Below are 20,217 nucleotides of genomic sequence, written 5' to 3'. Positions count from 1 at the left end.
TTGCTGCCCACCAGGCTGGGACCACCTTGCCTGGCCCTGTAGAGCTTCTCACCAGAGAAGGTCCTTTCCTGCTCCCCAGCTCCCAGTGCTCGGGCCAAGCCTCTGCCCCATCCACCCGTCACTGCCCGTCTCACGCCGGGGCCTTGGCACCTGCCGATGCCTCTGCCGGGAGCGCCCTGCTGCCCTCCTTGCTCCAGAGAAGCCTCCCCTGCCCCCAGCCCCCCACCGTGAGCTGCTCCCGTGATTTTCTGTGGCACCACCTGTATCACTGTGCGGGTCACAGCAGACAGCAGTGCGCTGCCCCGTCCAGACTTCCTGTCTGTCGCTCCATAAGATGGTCCCCAGGGGGCTGGGCGCAGTGGCTCACGCCTGTAATCCCAGCACTTTGGGAGGCCGAGGTGGGCGGATCACAAGGTCAGGAGATCAAGACCACGGTGAAACCCTGCCTCCACTAAAAATACAAAAAATTAGCCGGGCGCGGTGGCGGGTGCCTGTAGTCCCAGCTACTTGGGAGGCTAAGGCAGGAGAATGGCAGGAACCCGGGAGGCGGAGCTTGCAGTGAGCCGAGATCGTGCCACTGCACTCCAGCCAGGGGGAGAGAGCGAGACTCCGTCTCAAAAAAAAAAAAAAAAACAAAACCAAAAAAAAAGACGGTCCCCAGGAAGAGGAACCCTGTCCACCCGGCTGAGTGCTCCCTTCTCCGGCAGGCCTGGGACAGCGCCAGAGCAGATGGGCAAGGCCCAGTCCCCAGACTCATTCTGAGGAAACCACCACAGCCATCCCCCCGGGGTCAGCCTGGGGCTTTTCCCGGGCATGGCTTATATCCCCAGAAAGGAGAACCGGGCCAGGTGCGGTGGCTCACACCTGTAATCCCAGCACTTTGGGAGGCTAGGGTGAGTGGATCATGAGATCAAGAGTTCGAGACCAGCCTGGCCAACATAGTGAAACCCTGTCTCTACTAAAAATACAAAAAATTAGCCAGGTATGGTGGCGGGCGCCTGCAATCCCAGCTACTTGGGAGGCTGAGGCGGGAGAATCATGTGAACCCGGGAGATGGAAGTTGCAGTGAACTGAGATCACGCCACTGCACTCCAGCCCAGGTGACAGTGCAAGACTACATCTCAAAAAAAAAAAAAAAAATGTGGCCGGGCGCGGTGGCTCACGCCTGTAATCCCAGCACTTTGGGAGGCCGAGGCGGGCGGATCACAAGGTCAGGAGATCGAGACCATGGTGAAACCCCGTCTCTACTAAAAATACAAAAAATTAGCCGGGCGCGGTTGTGGGCGCCTGTAGTCCCAGCTACTCGGGAGGCTGAGGCAGGAGAATGGCGTGAACCCGGGAGGCGGAGCTTGCAGTGAGCCGAGATCACGCCACTGCACTCTAGCCTGGGAGACACAGCGAGACTCCGTCTCAAAAAAACAAAAAAAAAAAAATGAGAACAGATGAGTGCCTGAGGACCAGCGCCAGGGATTCCAGTCCGTGAATTAGAACATTTTCCTATCAAAGGACGTTTTTTGCAGACTCTTCCGAGCATTGTAGAAAAATATTTAATAATGTATTAAAATACTTATATTTCAAGTAGAAAAAGTTACAAAACCGTGTGCACCGCTATCTCCATGCAGAGTACATGAGGCAGAAGAACAGGGGCAGGCAGTGGGCCGTACCAGCGGGAGCTGGGCCGAGTTTCTCTCCCCTGTTCTCTGTCATGAATGTGTCTTCATGACGTTCCTCTCCCCGACTGCAGGACTACGAGGCTGCTGCAGGCCCCGGGCCCTCTCGGTTGGTGGACGTCATCTCCAGTGAGCTCATCCAGGGGGACGCCGGGGCCAGCTCAGAGGAGGAGACGTTAGCTGAGCCCGAGATCTCTGGGCTTTGGAACGAAGACTACAAGCCATACCAGGTACCAGCTCCTGCTCCTTTAGACGCCTGCAGATGGATCCCGGCCCTCTGTCGCCGGCTCCCCACCTCCCACACCTGCCCCGCCCACACCGGCTGCTCTGAGGCTTCTCCTGGCTGTGCCCGCCATCTCCTGTCACCCCCTCCTGCTCGTCGACGCCCCCCGCCTCCCTCTCCACACTCATGCCTTTCCCACTTCGCGGAGCCTGGAGGGCACCACACGTGCTCGACGACAGACAGCTCCGTCACCGTGGTGTAACGGGGTGGGACGGCGGGGCTCCGAGGCTGAAAGGCTGAGGGAATGACTCTGAGCTACTCCACGTACTGGTGGAGAAGCGTCTTTCTGGAAGAAGCGTGCAAACTTTCACTGACGGCCTTTTGTAAGAAACGCGCCCCATCTGGCGCCGGGGTTCCTCCGCCTCTGAAAGAGCAGGTGCAGCAAGACACGGTCTCCGCAGCAGCGTGGCTCAGGCTGTGGTCCTGTCCCACGTGGGAGGGCAACGCCCGCCGCCCGGTTTCTGTAAGCGTTCGCCACCTCTACTGTCAGGGCAAAGGCCACCTGGTTCTGCTGTTTCTGAGGATGCCGGGCTGACCAGGGTGGTGAACAAGACAGGCCAGGCGGAGCCACCACCCGCACACTGGGGAACCCCAAGGGAGAAGGCTGCCTCTGGACAAGAGGAGGGTCCCAGGTGGCACCCCCCAGGAAGCCAGGGAGGAGGCTGCCCGGCTGCCGGGCACGGGCACCGGCACCAGCAGGGGCAGCCCAGAGCCAGGACCCAGGCAGAGTCCACGCAGCTTCCAAAGGGACAGTTCAGGGCTCTTCAGTTCTGATCTTCCCGGCTGCTGGTGTTGGCCAGGGAAGCGGCGTTTCATCTTGAGAAGCCCAGTGTGTGCTGACACTGCCCGCTCGAGAAACTGCTTCCTGCAGAACCTTTCGAAACCCTCCTCTTGTCCTGGTTTAGCGAATCTGGAAAGTTCCCTCCACATCTTTCCCAGAAATCCACCTGAATCCGGAGCCGTCTGCTTTTCTTTGTTTCCTGGTTTCCCTTTTTCGGAAGCGAGGGCTCCCCGCCTTGTCAACGGAGCAGAGAGTCAGTCGGTCCATCGGGGCCTTTTCTGAGCAACTCAGAGCAACTCCCGGGCCGTGGGGCTCTTCCCGGGGCTGGTGGAGGCTGGTGGGGCTGGGCTGTCCGTGCTCCGCTAACCGCCACCCTCGCCTCTGAGCTGCCACCAGCGCCGCCCGGGTGGAGCCGCTGACAGCCCCAGCCTCTGTCCCTGTGACCCCCAGGTGCCCAAGGAGGACGTGGACCGAAAGCCCGTGGGCGGGACGAAGATGGACAAGGACATCCTGGCGCGAACGGTGGAGAGACTGCGGAGCAGGGTGGTCCACAAGCAGGTGGTGCTGGGGCGTGAGTTCCAAGGTCGCCCCTTCAACAGCAAACCAGAGCTCCTGCACTTCAAGGTGAGCCCGAGCTGGGCCAGGAGGAGCAGGGAGACAGGCAGCAGCGCGGGACGGCAGGGGACAGGCAGCAGCGCGGGACGGCGGGGGACAGGCGGCAGCGCGGGACAGGCAGGGGACAGGCGGCAGCGCGGGACAGGCAGGGGACAGCAGGGGACAGGCGGCAGCGTGGGACAGGCAGGGGACAGGCAGGGGACAGGCAGGGGACAGGCAGGGGACAGGCAGGGGACAGGTGGCAGCGCAGGACGGCGGGGGACAGGCAGGGGACAGGCAGCGCGGGACAGCAGGGGACAGGCGGCAGCGCGGGACGGCAGGGGACAGGCAGCAGCGCGGGACGGCAGGGGACAGGCAGGGGACAGGCGGCAGCGCGGGACGGCAGGGGACAGGCAGCAGCGCGGGACGGCAGGGGACAGGCAGCAGCGCGGGACGGCAGGGGACAGGCGGCAGCGCGGGACAGGCAGGGGACAGGCGGCAGCGCGGGACGGCAGGGGACAGGCGGCAGCACGGGGAGCCCCGCTGCAGCCCGATCCCTGGCACTTTTTGCTTTTTTTTTCTTTTTTGAGATAGACTCTCACTCTGTTGCCCAGGCTGGAGTGTAATGGCACAATCTCGGGTCACTGCAACCTCCATCCGCCTCCCAGGTTCAAGCGATCCTCCTGCCTCAGCCTCCCAAGTAGCTGGGATTATAGGTGCCTGCCACCACGCCCAGCTAATTTTTGTATTTTTAGTAGAGATGGGGTTTCACCATGTTGGCCAGGCTGGTCTCGAACTCCTGACCTCGTGATCCACCCGCCTCGGCCTCCCAAAGTGCTGGGATTACAGGCATGAGCCACTGCGCCCGGCCTGCCTTTTGCTTTTTAACGCTGGAAAACCCTGGGGCTTCCTCAGGAGACACAGGCCCAGGTGTGGACCTTCTCTCCAAGGAGGTGGAGGGAGAGAGGGCCTCATCTCCATGGAGGGCTGGACACCAGTCTGAAGGGCAAATCCTGAGCAATGGGAGTGCCATGGCCCCAAAAGCCCTGTGCCACTTGGGGCAGAGGGGGCCCCTGAGCCTCAGGACAGGGATGTAACAGGGACAAGGTGGGAACATGCGAGGCTGAGGTTGGTGCCTGGATGCCTCCGCCAAACTCTGCGAGACACAGCGGCCCGTGGGCTCCGGTATTTTACCCCAGTTCAGGTCCATCCATGGAGTCAGGGACCCACCTTGGAACCCACAGTGTCTGAGCGTTCTCTCTCACTCCCACCCGCTGAGCCCCAGCAAGGTCCCATCCTGCCTCAAGTCGCGAAGGCTCTTATGAGACAGGTTCCGCCCCACACCCTGTCCTTCGTGCACCCCCGGGGCCTTCTCGATTCTGGGAGAAACCTCGGACATTGTTCCCTGGGAACCTCTCCCTAGTTGGCAAACGCTCACCAGTGGTTACCCTGAGACAAAGCTGCCTCGGTGCTCACAGCACAGCCCCCTCTGACCCGCTCTGAAGCTACTGCCTTGACTTTTCCCAGGACTTTGATATTGGCAAAGTGTACAAGAAAAAGATCACGTTGGTAAACACCACCTACACGATCAACTACTGCAAGCTGGTGGGCGTGGAGGAGCACCTCCGGGACTTCATCCACGTTGAGTAAGAGGACGGCTCAGGTGGGGAGGGACGCGATGCAGGGACAGCAGGAGGTTCATAGCTCCCTTCTTTTTTTTTTTTTTTTTTTTTGAGACGGAGTCTCGCTGTGTCACCCAGGCTGGAGTGCAGTGGCTGGATCTCAGCTCACTGCAAGCTCTGCCTCCCGGGTTTTTACGCCATTCTCCTGCCTCAGCCTCCCGAGTAGCCGGGACTACAGGCGCCCGCCACCTCGCCCGGCTAGTTTTTTGTATTTTTTAGTAGAACGGGGTTTCACCGTGTTAGCCAGGATGGTCTCGAACTCCTGACCTCGTGATCCGCCCGTCTCGGCCTCCCAAAGTGCTGGGATTACAGGCTTGAGCCACCGCGCCCGGCCATAGCTCCCTTCGTGTTCAGAACGGCTGGAACAGGCTCTGTCTGGGCATAAGCCCTCAGTTCCGATTTTCACAAAGATTTTGTAGAGGGGGCTCCTCTGTCTTCTTGTGTCAAAGTCATCTGAGACCAAGCCCATTTCCCTTCACGAATGGCTGGAGCTTTTGCCTGGCTGCCCAAGTTTCCTTTTGTTTTTCTTTGTTTTGTTTTGTTGCCTTTTTTTTTTTTTTTTTTCGAGATGGAGTCTTGTTCTATCGCCCAGGCTGGAGTGCAATGGCGTGGTCTCGGCTCACTGCAACCTCTACCTCCTGGATTCAAGAGATTCTCCTGCCTCAGCGTCCCCAGTAGCTGGGATTACAGGCACCTGCCACTACGCCCAACTAATTTTTATATTTTTAGTAGGGACGGGGTTTTACCATGTTGCCGAGGCTGGTCTCGAACTCCTGACCTCAGGCAATCCATCTGCCTCAGCCTCCCAAAGTACTGGGATTACAGGCATGAGCCACCACGCTCGGCCAAAGTTTCCTTTTGTATTGTTACATTTTGATGTTGACCATTCTGATAAGTTTTCCCTGACAGCCAGTGTTTTCAGTGTCAAGGTGAAAGCTGTCTTCATTTCAGCACTGCTTCCTTGAACTATGGTTGTGCTTTCACTCTAACAATGTTTCCATTTGCTTTCTTGCAGACCTCACGTAGGTGTGTGTTGGATCTTCCTTGCTGGTCCTTCCTGTCTACTGTTTTCCTTCTGGTTGCCTTTAATGCTTTCTGCTTTCCTTTTCTTTCTTTCCTTTTTTTTTTTTCTTTTCTGGTTTTGTTTGTTTGTTTGTTTTGTTTTTGACAGGGTCTTGCTCTGTCAACCAGACTGGAGTGCAGTGGCACGATCTCAGTTCACTGCAGCCTCAATTTCCCGGGCTCCAGCAATCCTCCCATGTCCATCAGCCCCCTGAGTAACTGGGACCACAGTTGTGTGCCACTATGCCTGGCTAATTTTTCTATTTTTTGTAGAGACAGGGTTTCACCATGTTTCCCAGGCTGGTCTCAAACTCCTGCACTCAAGTGGTCCACCTGCCTCGGCCTCCCCAAGTGCTGGGATTACAGGTGTGCACCTGTGGGGCCTGCTTTCTTTTCTATTTTATTTTTCTTCATTTTTCCCTCCGACGGCCTTTTCTGTGTTTTCTGCAATGTTTCTCTTTTCTTCTGCTCCTTAACAACTTACTTTTTTTTTTTTTTTTTGAGATGGAGTTTTACTCTTGTTGCCCAGGCTGGAGTGCAGTGGTGCGATCTTGGCTCGCTGCAACCTCCGCCTCCCGGGTTCAAGCGATTCTCCTGCCTCAGCCTCCCGAGTAGCTCGGATAACAGGTGCCCACCACCACGCCTGGCTAATTTTTTGTGTTTTTAGTAGAGACGGGGTTTCACCGTGTTGGCCAGGCTGGTCATGAACGCCTGACCTCAGGTGATCCATCTGCCTCAGCCTCCCAAAGTGCTGGGATTCCAGGCGTGAGCCACAGCACCCGGCCTAACTGACTTTATTTTTAAGAAAGTTCTTTCTCTTCTACTTCCTGTTTCCTGCCAGTTTTCTCTTTGTGGACAGGTTTGTAGGTCCAGGATGGCTTTCAGATTCCCAGTTCAGGAGTTTCCACTCCTGGGAGCATTGTGAAGTGCAGCTTCTCAAATGAGGGTCAGCAAGGGCAGGATCCTAATTCCCCCCTTGCTGCCCAGGTTGCAGAGGGGCCTCCTCTTCTCCCACCAGGCGTCTTCCTGAGGCTGCCCCAGGGGCGGGCGAGGGGTGCGTGGGCTCTGATGGCCCCTCCCTGACATCAGCACTGGCTCGCTAGGACTTGGTGTCTTCCCGTGGAGGCTGTGACGTTCTCTTTGGAGAGCTGATTTTAGGTCAGCCTTAGCATCTTTGTTCCCACCTCCTTCCTCGCTTCCCTGCAGTTTTTCAGATCCGTGTAGCGCTCTGTGAGGGCGGGCGTGGAGAGTGCATGCTGGGGGTCGGTGTTTGCTTTTCACCTTACGGTTACTTTTAAGTCTGGGGGTTCTGTGTCCTCTAGTCACGCTGAAGGCCTGGGATTTCTGCGGCCCACCTGTTTCTCTTATTGATCCATGTGGCTTCTGGGGGCCGCGTGCAGAGGTGGGTTTAGGTGGTCGCTGTGCTCTCAGCCACCGAGGCACTCCTCCCCGTGCTGGGATGAGAACTTCTTATGGACAGGCTGAGGCCACCAGTCTCCTGCCCTCTGTCTCTTGTTGCTGGAGTGAGAGGTGGCCTCGGTCCAGGTGCTGGGTTTTTGGAGGATGCCTGGCTTTCCTCCTGCTTGCTCCGAGATTCTCTCATCCTTAACGTCCTGCAGCTCCGCTGTGCGTCGGTGTGGGCTGATTTTTCTTAGACCTCATTGTACTCTTGAATCTGAAGATTCAGATCTATGAACAATTTTGGGAACTTCTCAGCCCCAGCCCCTGCGGCATTGCCCCTCCCCTATTCATTCTCTGGCTCTGCCCTCCTGCTTCTCCTTTTGAAACCTCCCCATCGGGTGGGAAATTTCTTGTCTCTTTTTCACATTGGGTGGTGCTCTAGGTGCCGCTCGGTTCACCCCTTGTCCCCTTAGTGCTGCTAATCAACGGTTGAGATTGCTTAGTGAGCTTCTTACTCAGCTGCCCTGTCTCTCATTTCTAAAAATGCCAAGCTCTGTTTTGGATGAGTCTGCATTTCTTGACAGTGTCTTGTTCTTTTCTCACGTCTGGAATTCTCTATTTCTGTCTCTAACCGTTTTATCCACACGTCCTCTAACTTCTCCACTCCACACTCGTGTCGTCTGAAGCGTCTGGAGCTCGGCCCCGCACTCTGCTGTGCTGGTGTGTGTGAGGCGCGCACATCCACCCTCGGATCCGCTGCTCTCCCCGGCGGCTCCGTCCCGGGCTCTGTGCTGTTGGCACCGAAGCGTTTCCCTTCCAATCGGAGGAGCTTCGGGTTTTGCTTCTCCTGGTGCCGCAGGAACGTTGCCAGCCAGGGACACACTTTTACACTAAAACTGTAGCTTGCGCATTTCCAAACCAAGCACATTAGGTAAAATCCAACCTTGTGAAATCAGCCTGGCGTCAGGAATTCCTTGGGGAGATGCTCCCTCACCCTGATCTGGGCCAAGACAGACCAGCTCCCTCAAAGGGCCTGTGCAGTGGGGGCTGTTTTTCTGGTTCTTTCCCTGAAAGAGGCTGAGAGAGTCGAGGGTCCCGGCTGTCTCAGGGCTCCCAGTTCCAGCTCTCTTCCTGGCTCCTGCCCACAGGCCCCTGGCCCCATATTGGTATCAAAGCCCTGGAACCCTGGTCCCAGGCCTGGCACCTGTGCCCAGGGGAACTGTGGCCCTCACCGAGCCGCGGGGTCCCACTTCCTGGCAGTTGGCCTGGGGACTTGCCTCACGCCTTCATTGATTAACTCCCTCACTCCACAAATATTCGCACATACTGGAGCGTCCCCTGCCTGCCAGGTACCAGGGTCAGCAGGGAACACAGCAGACCCAGCCCTCCCCCGAGTGAAGGTGGCAGAGGTGCAGGGCCGGGGCGGGGAGGAGGTCGAGGTGCAGGGCCAGGGCGGGGAGGAGGCCGGGAGACCCAGCCTGACTGCGCTCCGGGTGGCGAGGCGAGCGTTCACCCTCTGCAGCTCTAACCCCCGTGTGCTATGGGTCATGTCCTGCAGCTTTGACCCCCCGGGCCCCCTGTCCGCCGGGATGTCCTGCGAAGTGCTTGTCACCTTCAAGCCCATGGTGAGTCAAAGGGGTCGTTCTCTCTCAAAGGAGAGGTGGCAGTGGGTGGAGCCCGTGATCGGGCATGGTGGTGCAGACCGTGATGGAGGAAGGATGCACTTGGCCTCTCAGTGAGGATCACGCAGGCCCGTTTTGCTGTTTTAGTCCCAAAAATACACTCGACGTATTCCTGAAATGTCGGGCAGAACCGCAGCGCAGCTCCTCTGCATTAGTGGCCGAGGGCATGCACTCTCGGGTCTAAGTCGGGAGGGCTGGGATGTTCTAGGAAGCCCTGCCAGTGTGCGGCCCTCCTGAAATACCCTCTGCGGACTCCTTCCCCTGGGGTCACCCGAGCTGGGCGGGTGGCAGGTGGCCCCGGCCCAGGCAGCCACAGCACGTGTAACGGGCTTAAGTTACAGAAGGGCCGGGAGTGGTGGCTGATGCCTGTAATCCCAGCGCTTCGGGGGGCTGAGGTGGGAGGGTCGCTTGAGCCCAGAAGCTCAAGACCAGCCTGGGCAACATGGCGAGACCCCGTCTCTACAAAAAATACAGTTAGCCAGGTGTGGTGGCGCATGTCTGTAATCCCAGCTAGTCGAGAGGCTGAGGTGGGAGGATCGCTTGGACCCCAGGTGCGGGTGGGTGGAGGGGGGTTGCAGTGAACCGAGAAGGTGTCACTGCACCCCAGCCTGGCCAGCAGAGCCAGACCCTGTCCAAAAAAAGAAAGAAAACACACAAAAGTTACAGAAGTTTATGGTGGTTGGGGTCATTTTATTTCTTAGATAAACAAAGATCTAGAAGGAAATATCTCATTTTTGGCTCAGACGGGCGAGTTTTCAGTTCCATTGAAATGTTCAACAAAGAAATGTTCGGTGAGTTCAAAGGTGTCCGAGCCAGCATTTCTCGGGGCATCCTGGCTGGGAACTCCAGTGGGACGGCATCTCCTGGGAGGGGGTGCAGGTAGGGCGGGGACCAGGGGGAGGCTCCAATCTCCACCAGGGGCCGAGCCCCTTCTTCCAACAGCAGCTTAGGTGGGCCTGAGCCGGACCTTGCTTGGGTGGGGGTCTCGAACGTGGGGCACTCGGACCAGCACTGGAAAAATGAGACAAACCCTGCTCCGTGTGGATCCCAGACTGCAGGGCCCGTGCCTCAGAGGAAACCTTAACATCCATCTGAGAAGGCTCCAGTCCTTCCTACAGCTCTTGGAGGGGGGTCACCCTTGATTCTTTTTAATTAAGAAAAATTTCAAGCATAGTGGAAAACAGAACAGCAGAACGAGGCTCCAGGTGCCTACAACCCAGACCCCGCATCATCCTGGACCCCGCATCGTCCCAGACCCCACATTGTCGGCCTTGGACACCTTTGCTTGGTCCAGCAACTGCTGTATCTGTTGCTGATCCATTTCAAAGTACATTGGTAAAATGTCAACGCTCCACCCTCAGAAACTTCAGCATGCATCTCCAATAAACCAGAAACCCACACACCATTGTTCACCCCCCCTCGCCCACGGCTGCCGAGTAATCAGCTCGCACTGCACCTGCCACACAGCAAGCGGCTCCTGGCTCAGCTGCGAGTGTGAGGCCCCCTGCGGCCGGCCCTGTCCCGGCTGGACTCCAGCGTGGCAGCTACGGCAGCACGAGCATCTCCCAGAGGACGGTGGGGACATCATATCTCCTAAGAATTCACGGGCCAAGGCAAGTCCCACAGCCCAGGCCTGCGTCGGCGGGACAGGGAGAGGCCCATCCCTGCATTAGAGGAGGAACAAGCTGGGGCAGGTGAAGGGCAGAGGCCGCGCTGTGTCCCCCCACCCCCAGCAAGATCAGCAGACGCCCTCATGGTCGCCCGTGGTCCAGGCCACGCTGCCCCCAGCCACCTTTGATGAGCACCGTGTAACTTTCTCTGTCGTGTGCTTCCACCTTCGCCGCGTGTCGCCGTGGGGAGGGGCTGCTGCAATCAGAGTCACTGATGGTGGTGGAGAGAGAAGTTTTTTCCTCTCAGTTTCTTCGTAGATTCGCCAACGTTTGCATATTTAGTGTGTTCCAGTCACTTTAGTCTCCCTTCCTCTCGGCACTCAAGTGGCCTTGCCGTGGCCTTGGCAGCCGTGGCCCCGCTGGGGTTCATGCAGGAACCGCCACCGTCCTAGGGCGCCCGAGCAGCCCCTTGCCCTGTGGCTGCCGCCTTCTCCTCAGAGCAGTCGCGGTCCAGGTGGCAACTCCGCTGTGCGGGTTCTTGGTGAACCAAGACTCAGGCCCAGGACATGGAGCACCAGGGCTGGGGCAGCAGGAAGTCCCCGCCCCAGCGACGGCCGGGCTCCGGCTCTCTCCTGCTCAGCCTGGGAGCGCGGCAGGAGTCTGGTGCTGGCCGGCTCCACTCCAGATCAGCGTCACGGAGCACGTGCCCAGCGTGGCCCTGGGTGTCCTGGCCAGAGCTGCCCCGGCCTCTCCCGCGTTTGGTCTCTACAGTGTCAAGTGCTCCTCTGTGACAGGAGCACCGAGGCCCTCGGCTCCCCTGAGCAGGGGCTTCTCCCAGGGGAGCATCCAGGCTGGGGACTGTAAAAACAGTAAAGCCCTGTCTGAACGAGGGGAGAGCAGGGCCCAGGCGGCGCAGGGGGAAGGAGGCGGCCTCCCCTGGCTGGACCCCGGCCGCCCTCTGTGAACCACGTCCATTTGCGTCGGCGGCCCCTGGTCCTGCCCCTGGAGCAGGAGCACAGAGTGGGGGGCCCCTGGGCCTCCAAACTCAGAGCCCAGAAAAGCCTCCCGAGGAGGGGCCCCTGGGCAGAGCCGAGGTGTGGCCCAGGCCTGCATCCTTAGCCAGCGCCAGAGCTTCTGTGGCCTGTGGCCCACGACGGGCATGGTGAGGCACCGCCACGGAGGGCGTGCTCCCATTCTGGAAGGACACTCCCTGGGTCCCTGCATCCAGAGTCCGGCTGACCGCGCCCAGGAATGACGCCATCCACACTCAGGAACTCCAGAGTCCCATGTCCGGCTCCTTGTCTAGGCCCTGCATCCTCTCACCAGAGTCCCATGTCCGGCTCCTTGTCTAGGCCCTGCGTCCTCTCACCGAACCCTTGTTACTCCTTGGCAAGGGGGTTCCTGCCTTGATGTTCCTAAAACCAGACTCGCCTGCCGCACCTTGTCATGAGCAATACACGCCTGACTTCCGGGTTGAATTGTGTACCTGCTTGTGCGGTGCACAACGCGCACAAATGCCCACGGCAGCCCTGCCTGGAGCCACGTGCAGCCCTCGCGCTGGGCACCCTGTGGGCCTGGCACGGTGGCCCTGGGTTCACTCTGTGTCCTCTGGCAGCTGTCCCTCGACAAGGAGCTCATTGACTTCGGCAGCTACGTGGTGGGAGAGACCGCGTCTCGGACCATCACACTGACCAACACTGGGGGCTTGGGCACGAGTTTCAAGTTCCTGCCAGCTTCAGAGCCCTGCGAGACGGACGACTCCCAGTCCATCCTGAAATTAGTGAGTGTGCCGTTCAGCCATGGGGGACTGTGGGGCCCTGCTCCCCAAATCCAGTCCCATGTGGGTGAACAGGGGTGACAATATGAGGATGTCAACAGTGGGCCTGGGAGGAGGGCAGTGTGGGGGCCTCCTCAAATCAGCCTAAGCAGAAGAGACCAGCTTCCACAGGACACCTGGTCACCTGGCCTCAGGGGCAGCGGCAGCAGGACACTCCCTTTCTCAGGCACATAGCAGCAGGGGCGCTGGCCAGCAGCTCCAGGCCTGAGCGCCCCAGGAGACCCAGCCTCCCCCGACACGTCTCTGAAGCCCCAGGCGTGGGGGTGGGAAGGCTGGACAGTCGCATTCCATGGCTGCAGCTGCACCCGTTCCAAGTGTGAGCGCGTCTTGTCCTGTCCCGGGTATGGGTGTCTCAGGGCTCAGGTGGAGAGTAGGCTCAGCCTCTAGCCAGCCGAGGAGGAAGGAGGATCGGACCAAGAGGAAGATGCAGCTCACACTCCCAGGCTGGGGCAGCACAGCCATGCCCACCCGGCTAGAGCGAGGGAGGCTGAGGGGTGACCCTGAGCCTCTGGGTGAGCTGCTGCTGTGATCCCACAACCAGGACGGGTGAGACGAGAGCAGGCAGCCGAGGAGGCAGCTGAGGGGCCACGCTGGAGCCAGGGCCCAGCCCCTGACACGGCCTGTCCTCGTGGGAGTCTGGGCAGCTGACTGGGGGAAGGAGGTGGGAAACCTCCCAAGCCAGGACGTTGATTCTCCTCTCCAGAGCAGCATCCTGACCTACGAAGATAAAAGCTTGTATGACAAAGCTGCCACCAGCATATCTGAGCAGCAGCTAGAGGGCACAGAGTCCTCCCAGGCGGACATGCAGAGCCGGAAGGAGCTGGAGAAGCTGGACAAGGAGCAGGAGGAGGAGCAGCCCACAGGTGAGCCGGGTTGCCAGGCCAAGGCAGGGTGGGCGGGCAGCGAGGGCCCCAGGGCAGCATTCCAGGGGGCTGAGGGGCCCAGGGGAGGATTGGAAAGGAGAGAATTTCCCCAGGCCTTCGATGTTCAGTGACAGTTAAGCAAGAAAATACTCGTATGTGCCACTGAGTGTTGTTTTTGGAGTGCGCTGAAGGGTGTGCTCACGTTGACACTAACAGAAGACTTGCAGGCCCCTCCAGCATCGGCCCAGCAGGCCCAGCACGGGCCACACGGGGTGCGGAAGAGGCTCTGCGGTGCCCCCTGGAGCGGCCGGGCTGCGGGGGCTTCTGTCTAGCTCCACAGCTGTGGCTGTTGTTAGATTTGCACCAGTGGGAAGAGGCGCCGAGAAAACAGGCGGGTCCTACCCTCCCCACGCCTCCGGCCCTCCACCCCGCCGCCGTCGGGAATCACTTGCGTCTCCTCCTTGCTTCTCGTGATCGTTTTCCCACATACACATCGAGATCCACAAGCCTCTGGGCTCCTCCTGTCTGTCTTCGCGTGGTGCGAGTTCCACGTGCCCTGCAGCGCAGGGTGGAGCTGGGCCAGTTCTCCACAGCCGGTGTGAGCCGCACTTGCGGTGTGAGCCGCACTTCCTGTCCTCACCACTGCGTGGCGTTTCCTTTCCTGAGAGAGCCTCGGGTTCTAGATCCGTCGTCCTGCCAGCGCACGCTTGGGAGCGTTTGTGGTACACACTGTTGCAAACGCGGCCACTCTGCACTTCCCCTCAGGCCTGTGTGTGAGTTCCCACAGGGCACGGGGCTGGGGTTCGTGCCGGCATCACAGGGCATAGCCAGTCTCACTGGCATCAGCTAATATCAAAGTGAGTTCTTTTTCTATGGAGACAGGGTCTCACTCTGTCGCCCAGGCTGGAGTGCAGTGGTGCAGTCACAGCTCACCGCAGCCTCGACTTCCTGGGCTCAAGCAGTCCTCCTGCCTCAGCTCCTGAGTAGCTGGGAGTACAGGCACACACCACCACACCTGGCTAGTTTTTGTATTTTTTGTAGAGACAGGGTTTCACCATGTTTCCCACGCTGATCTTGAACTCCTGAACTCATGCTATCTGCCCACTTCAGCCTCCCAAAGTGCTGGATTACAGGCATGAGTCACCTCACCCAGCCCACCGAGTTCTTTTTCAAAGTGGTCGTGTAAGTTTACACTCCCACCAACAGTGTACAAGACTGTGCTGTTCAGTGTGGCTGTCACTGCCATATCTGGCTGTTTAAACTTAAATTGATCCAAATTAAATAATAGTGAAAATTCAGGTCCTCCTCCACAAGGGCCACATTTCACATGCTCCACAGTGACCTGTGGGCAGCAGCTGCCCTACTGGACAGCCCGGAAGCCCAGCTCTGCCTGGTCACAGAGGGCCCTACAGGGCCACACTGGACTTGAGGGCCTTGTGTCACGTCCTCAGGAGGGCGAGGTCAGACAGCCCGGGGCTGCCTGTCTGGAGGGTCTGCACCAGTCTGCCATTGAGATGTTGCTTTGTGATTTCGCAGATCACCAATGAGATTACGTGTCTTTCCATGGGCCCATTTACAAGTTGTATTTTCTTTGGTGTGGCATCTCTGTTTAAGGCTTTCCCTCGTTCTTCTGTGGGGTTGTTTGTCTTCTTCTCATTCATTCATAGGAGCTCTTCATGCACCCGGATTCCAGCCCTCGTCCCTGAGGAATGTTGCAGGTGCTGCCTCGAGTCTGTGGCTGGGCCTTCCTCTCCCTTTATGATGTCTTTTCTCAAATCAAAGTTCTTCAGTCCAGTCATTGCATATTTACCAATCGTTTCTATTGGAATTTGTTTTTTATGCTTTTTAGGCGATTTTTTCTCCTCCAGGGTCATAAAGACATAGGACATCGTTTTTGTGTTGAGGTGTACGATCCACCTCAAATTCACTCCTGCTTGTGGTGGACGTCGGGGCTGAGGTTCATTTCCCCGGCGTGTGTTCGTGTATTCCACGGCACAAGTGGACTCTGCTATCCATTCGATCCATTCATTGTCCGTGCCAAAAATCAATTGACTAGCCAGGCACAGTGGCTCACACCTGTAATCCCAGTACTTTGGGAGGCCGAGGCAGGCAGATCACTTGAGGTCAAGAGTTTGAGACCAGCCTGGCCAACATCTACTAAAAATACAAAAAATTAGCCAGGCGTGGTGGCGGGCGCCTGTAATCCCAGCTACTTGAGTGGCTGAGGCAAGAGAATTGCTTGAACCTGGGAGGCGGAGGTTGCAGTGAGCCGAGATTGCGCCATTGCACTCCAGCCTCGTCCATGAGAGTGAAACGCTGTCTCAAAAAAAAAAAAAAAAAAGAAAGTCAATTGACCATACAAGCATGAGCTTATATAGTTCTTCCCTCTTTTTTCTGATTAATTGATCCATTTAATTGTTCTTATGCCAGAGCCATTGTCTTGGTTATCATGGACTCAGACAAAGCCTTGAAGCCAGGTGGTGTAAGTCACCCAACTTCGTTATTTTCTTCACAATATTTGCGTTAGGGCCTCAGGATAGTTTAGGTCCTTTACATTTCCACATAAATTGTAGAATCGGCTTTTTTATTTCTACCAAAAAGTATAGCATGAATCTAATTGGCATAGCATTGAATCTATAGATCAATTTGGGGAGAATTGACATCTTAACAGTATTGAGGCTGGGCGCGGCAGTTCACACCTGTAATCCCAGCACTTCGGGAGGCCAAGGCAGGAGGATCACTTGAGCTCAGGAGTTTGAGACCAGCCTGGGAAACATAGTGAGACCCCATCTCTAATAAATTTTTTTTTAATTAGCCAGGTGTGGTGATGTGCCTCTGTAGTCCCAGCTACTTGGGGGACTAAGGCAGGAAGATGGCTTGAGCCCAGGAGGTCGAGGCTGCAGTGAGCTGTGATTGCACTACTGCACTGCAGCCTGGGCAACAGAGAGACCCTGTCAAAAAAAAAAAAAAAAAAAAAAAAAAAAGAGTCTTTTAATTCATAACCATTATCTCCCCATTTAACTAGGTCTTTCTTTTCTTTTCTTTTCTTTTTTTCTTCTCTCTCTCTCTCTCTCTCTCTCTCTCTCTCTTCCTTTTCTTTCTTTTTCTTTCTTTCATCAATATGTTATACAGTTTTGGTCTGTTTATCCAGTGACAGTCTTTGACTTTCTTTAGAACATTTAATCTATTTAAATGTGTTGTGATGATTGATACATGTGGATCCATTTCTACCATCTTATTTTGTGCTTTACATTGGTCTTACTTTTTTGTTTCTTTTCTTTTCTTTTTTTTTTTTTTTTTTATTTTATATTCTGGCCTTTTATCCTCTCTCTTTATTTTCTTCTCTACTCATTACAATGACCCCTGGCCTTTGAATTGGCCTCAGAACTGCCAACACCTTGATCGGGCCCAGTGGCTCACGCCTGTAATCCCAGCACTTGGGGAGGCCAAGACGGGTGGATCGCCTCAGCTCAGGAGTTCGAGACCACCCAGGGCAACATGGTGAAACCCCATCTCTACTAAAAATACAAAATATGAGCCAGGGGCCGGGCGCGGTGGCTCAAGCCTGTAATCCCAGCACTTTGGGAGGCCGAGACGGGCGGATCACGAGGTCAGGAGATCGAGACCATCCTGGCTAACACCGTGAAACCCCGTCTCTACTAAAAATTACAAAAAACTAGCCAGGCGAGGTGGCGGGTGCCTGTAGTCCCAGCTACTCGGGAGGCTGAGGCAGAAGAATGGCGTGAACCCAGGAGGCAGAGCTTGCAGTGAGCCGAGATCCGGCCACTGCACTCCAGCCTGGGTGACAGAGCAAGACTCCGTCTCAAAAAAAAAAAAAAAAAAAAAAATATGAGCCAGGAAGGGTGGCAGGCGCCTGTAGTCTCAACTACTCTGGAGGCTGAGGCAGGAGAATCTCTTGAAGCTGGGAGGCGGAGGTTGCAGTGAGCCATGTTTCTCGTGGAATTCCCTGCATGCTGAGCCAAAGCTGTGCTCTTCTGAGGGAGGCTGCCTGCGCATTGGCCACTCACCCACACTCTTTCAGCCTGGACGGTATTCTCTGCAGTCTGCGTGAGACAGTTTGCATCACACAGGCTGGTCTCAAACTCCTGACCTCAAGTGACCCACCCATCTCAGCCTCCCAAAGTGCTAAGATTACAGGCGTAAGCCACCACGCCTGGCCATCAAGCATAGTATAGTATTTTCTATACTGTGGGAACGAACCATTGGAACACTTCATTAAAATGTGAATTATCCCAGAACTATCTATGGATGAATGCAGTTCCAACCAAAATTCCAGGAAGATTTTTTAATGGAAATTGACAAGCTGATTGTAACGTTCATATGGAAATCCAAAGGACCTGAAGTGACCAAAACAATTTTGAAAAAACAAATTTCAAGGACTTACACCACGTGATTTCAAGATTAATATAAAGTACAGTAACAAGACAGTGTGGTGTTGGACACAGACAGAGACCCAATGGAACAAGATAATCCAAAAATAGACACACAATTATAGTCGACTGGTTTTGAACAGAGGTGCAAGGGTAATTGCTTGGAGAAAGAACAGTCTTTTCAACAAGTGAGGCCATAACAATTGGATAAACACAAGCCCCCTCATATAGTCTGGCTCTGTGTCCCCACCCAGGTTTCATCTCAAATTGTAATCCTGACGTGTGGAGAGAGGAAAGTGACTGAATTATGGGAGTGATTGCCCCATGCTGTTCTCATAATAGTGAGTGAATTCTCACGAGATCTGATGCTGTTATAAACGCATTCTCACCCCTCTCTCTCCTGCCACCATGTGAGACGTGCCTGCTTCCCCTTCCAGCCCCCATGACTGTAAGTTTCCTGAGGCCTCGTCAGCCAGGTGGAACTGTGAGTCAATTAAACCTCTTTCCTTTATAAATTACGCAGTCTCGGGCAGTTCTTTATAGCAGTATGAAACAGACTAATACGCCCCCCTCCAATTTAAATTTAACTCGTTCCTCATACTATAAACAAAAAATTTTCAAAATAGATCATGTACCTAAAAGTTAAGCCTAAAAATATAAAACTCCCCCCCCGAAAAAAACACAGGAGAGAACGTGTGGCCCTAGGTGAGGCAAAGGTTCTTCGTAGACATAACATTGAAACTATGGCCCATGGTTTAAAAATTGTAAACTGGACTTCACCAAAACCAAGAACATCTGCTGTTTGAAAGACACTATTAAGAGACTGCGGAGATAAGCCACAGACTGGCAGAAAGCATTAGCAAATCACAAATCTGATAAAGAATTTGTATTCAAACTATGTAACTTTCAAAATTTAACTGGAAAATAACCCAGTCAAAAAATGGGCAAAAGGCTAGGCGCGGTGGCTCACACCTGTAATCCCAGCACTTTGGGAGGCCGGGGTGGGCGGATCACCTGAGGTCAGGAGTTTGAGACCAGCCTGGCCAACGTGGCGAAACCCCGTCTCTACTAAAAATACAAAAACTAGCTGGACGTGGAGGCAGGCGCCTGTAGTCCCAGCTACTTGGGAGGCTGAGGCAGGAGAATCGCTTGAACCTGGGAGGCGGAGTTTGCAGTGAGCCGAGACTGCGCCATTGCACTCCAGCCTGGGCAACGAGAGTGAAACTCCATCTCAAAAAAAAAAAAAAAAAAAAGGGCAAAAGACCTAAACAAATGCTTCACCAGAGAAGATATGTGGATGAGAAATTAGCACATGAAAAGATGCTCAGCATCATTAAACATGAGATGAAGAAAATGTCCATTAAAACCACAATGGGACACCACTATACACCTATATGAACAGCTGAATTATAAACAAAAAACAAAAAGTTTGACAATAGCAAGTGCCGGTGAGGAGCAGCTGGAACTCCAGTGCTGCCCCTGGGGATGCAGAATGGCACGGCCACCAGCGAAACGCTCAGCAGCAAAGCCGGACACCCACCAATGCCACTCCTAGGTATCCGCCAAGAGAAGCGAAAACTTAAATTCACGCAAAAACCTGTGTGTGAATGTTTGTAGAGAGCTTATTTGCAATTGGCAAAAACCTACGACCCTAATGTCCCACACCTGGGGAGCGGATAGAGAAACCGTGGGGGTCCCTGCCACGCAGCGCCGCTGGGCAGCAAACAGACAAAACCTTTGACAGAGGCCGTGCCGTGGACCAGTCTCAAATGCATCGTGCTAAGGGGAAGAACTCAGACACAAAAGACTGTAAGCTCTGTGAGTCCATTTTTGTGACATTCTAGAAAAAGAATATTTTGGCTAAAAATGGCAAAACTGTAGAGACAAAATAGATACCGGTTGCTGGGGAAGGGGTTGACTAGAAAGGGGCACGGGTGACACGGGCATGATGGGGCTGTTCAGTGTCTTGACTGCTGTGATGAGTGTACAACCACATGCATCTGTCAGCACTTGCAGAAAGTTCCACTAAGAAGAGTCCATTTTACTATATGCAACTTATTCCTTAAAAAAAAAAAATAGAAAAAAATCACACAGAAACAACAGAAAGTACTGCCATTGACTGGGCACGGTGGCTTACACCTGTAATCCCAGCACTTTGGGAGGCCAAGCGAATCACTTGAGGTCAGGAGTTTGAGACCAGCCTGGGCAACATGGCAAAACCCCATCTCTACTAAGAATACAAAAAAAATTGCCAGGCATGGTGGCACGCACCTGTAATCCCAGCTACTTGAGAGGCTGAGGCACTTGAATCGCTTGAACCCGGGAGGCTGAGGTTGTGGTGAGCTGAGATCGCACCATTGC

The 20,217-nt window shown here is 55.4% G+C and overlaps 2 protein-coding genes across 3 annotated transcripts in view; one reads left to right on the top strand and one right to left on the bottom strand.

The window, feature by feature from the left end:
• GABRD (gamma-aminobutyric acid type A receptor subunit delta) overlaps nt 1-20,217 on the bottom strand; it is a 378,620-nt gene that overhangs the window by 62,914 nt on the left and 295,489 nt on the right. The window lies entirely within an intron of this gene.
• Nucleotides 1-20,217, top strand: part of CFAP74 (cilia and flagella associated protein 74) — a 77,527-nt gene that overhangs the window by 33,622 nt on the left and 23,688 nt on the right. For both annotated transcript variants that reach the window (XM_050785733.1, XM_050785724.1), the window contains exons 12-18: nt 1,745-1,900; nt 3,185-3,358; nt 4,856-4,974; nt 9,032-9,098; nt 9,857-9,946; nt 12,381-12,545; nt 13,306-13,465. In XM_050785733.1, coding sequence (XP_050641690.1) covers nt 1,745-1,900; nt 3,185-3,358; nt 4,856-4,974; nt 9,032-9,098; nt 9,857-9,946; nt 12,381-12,545; nt 13,306-13,465 — 931 coding nt within the window. The remainder of the gene's footprint in view (nt 1-1,744; nt 1,901-3,184; nt 3,359-4,855; nt 4,975-9,031; nt 9,099-9,856; nt 9,947-12,380; nt 12,546-13,305; nt 13,466-20,217) is intronic.

This window comes from Macaca thibetana, chromosome 1, assembly GCF_024542745.1.
Source record: "Macaca thibetana thibetana isolate TM-01 chromosome 1, ASM2454274v1, whole genome shotgun sequence".
Classification (NCBI taxonomy): Eukaryota; Metazoa; Chordata; class Mammalia; order Primates; family Cercopithecidae; genus Macaca; species Macaca thibetana.
The sequence above is the reverse complement of the archived record's forward strand: the minus strand, read 5'-3'. Positions and strand labels throughout refer to the sequence as shown.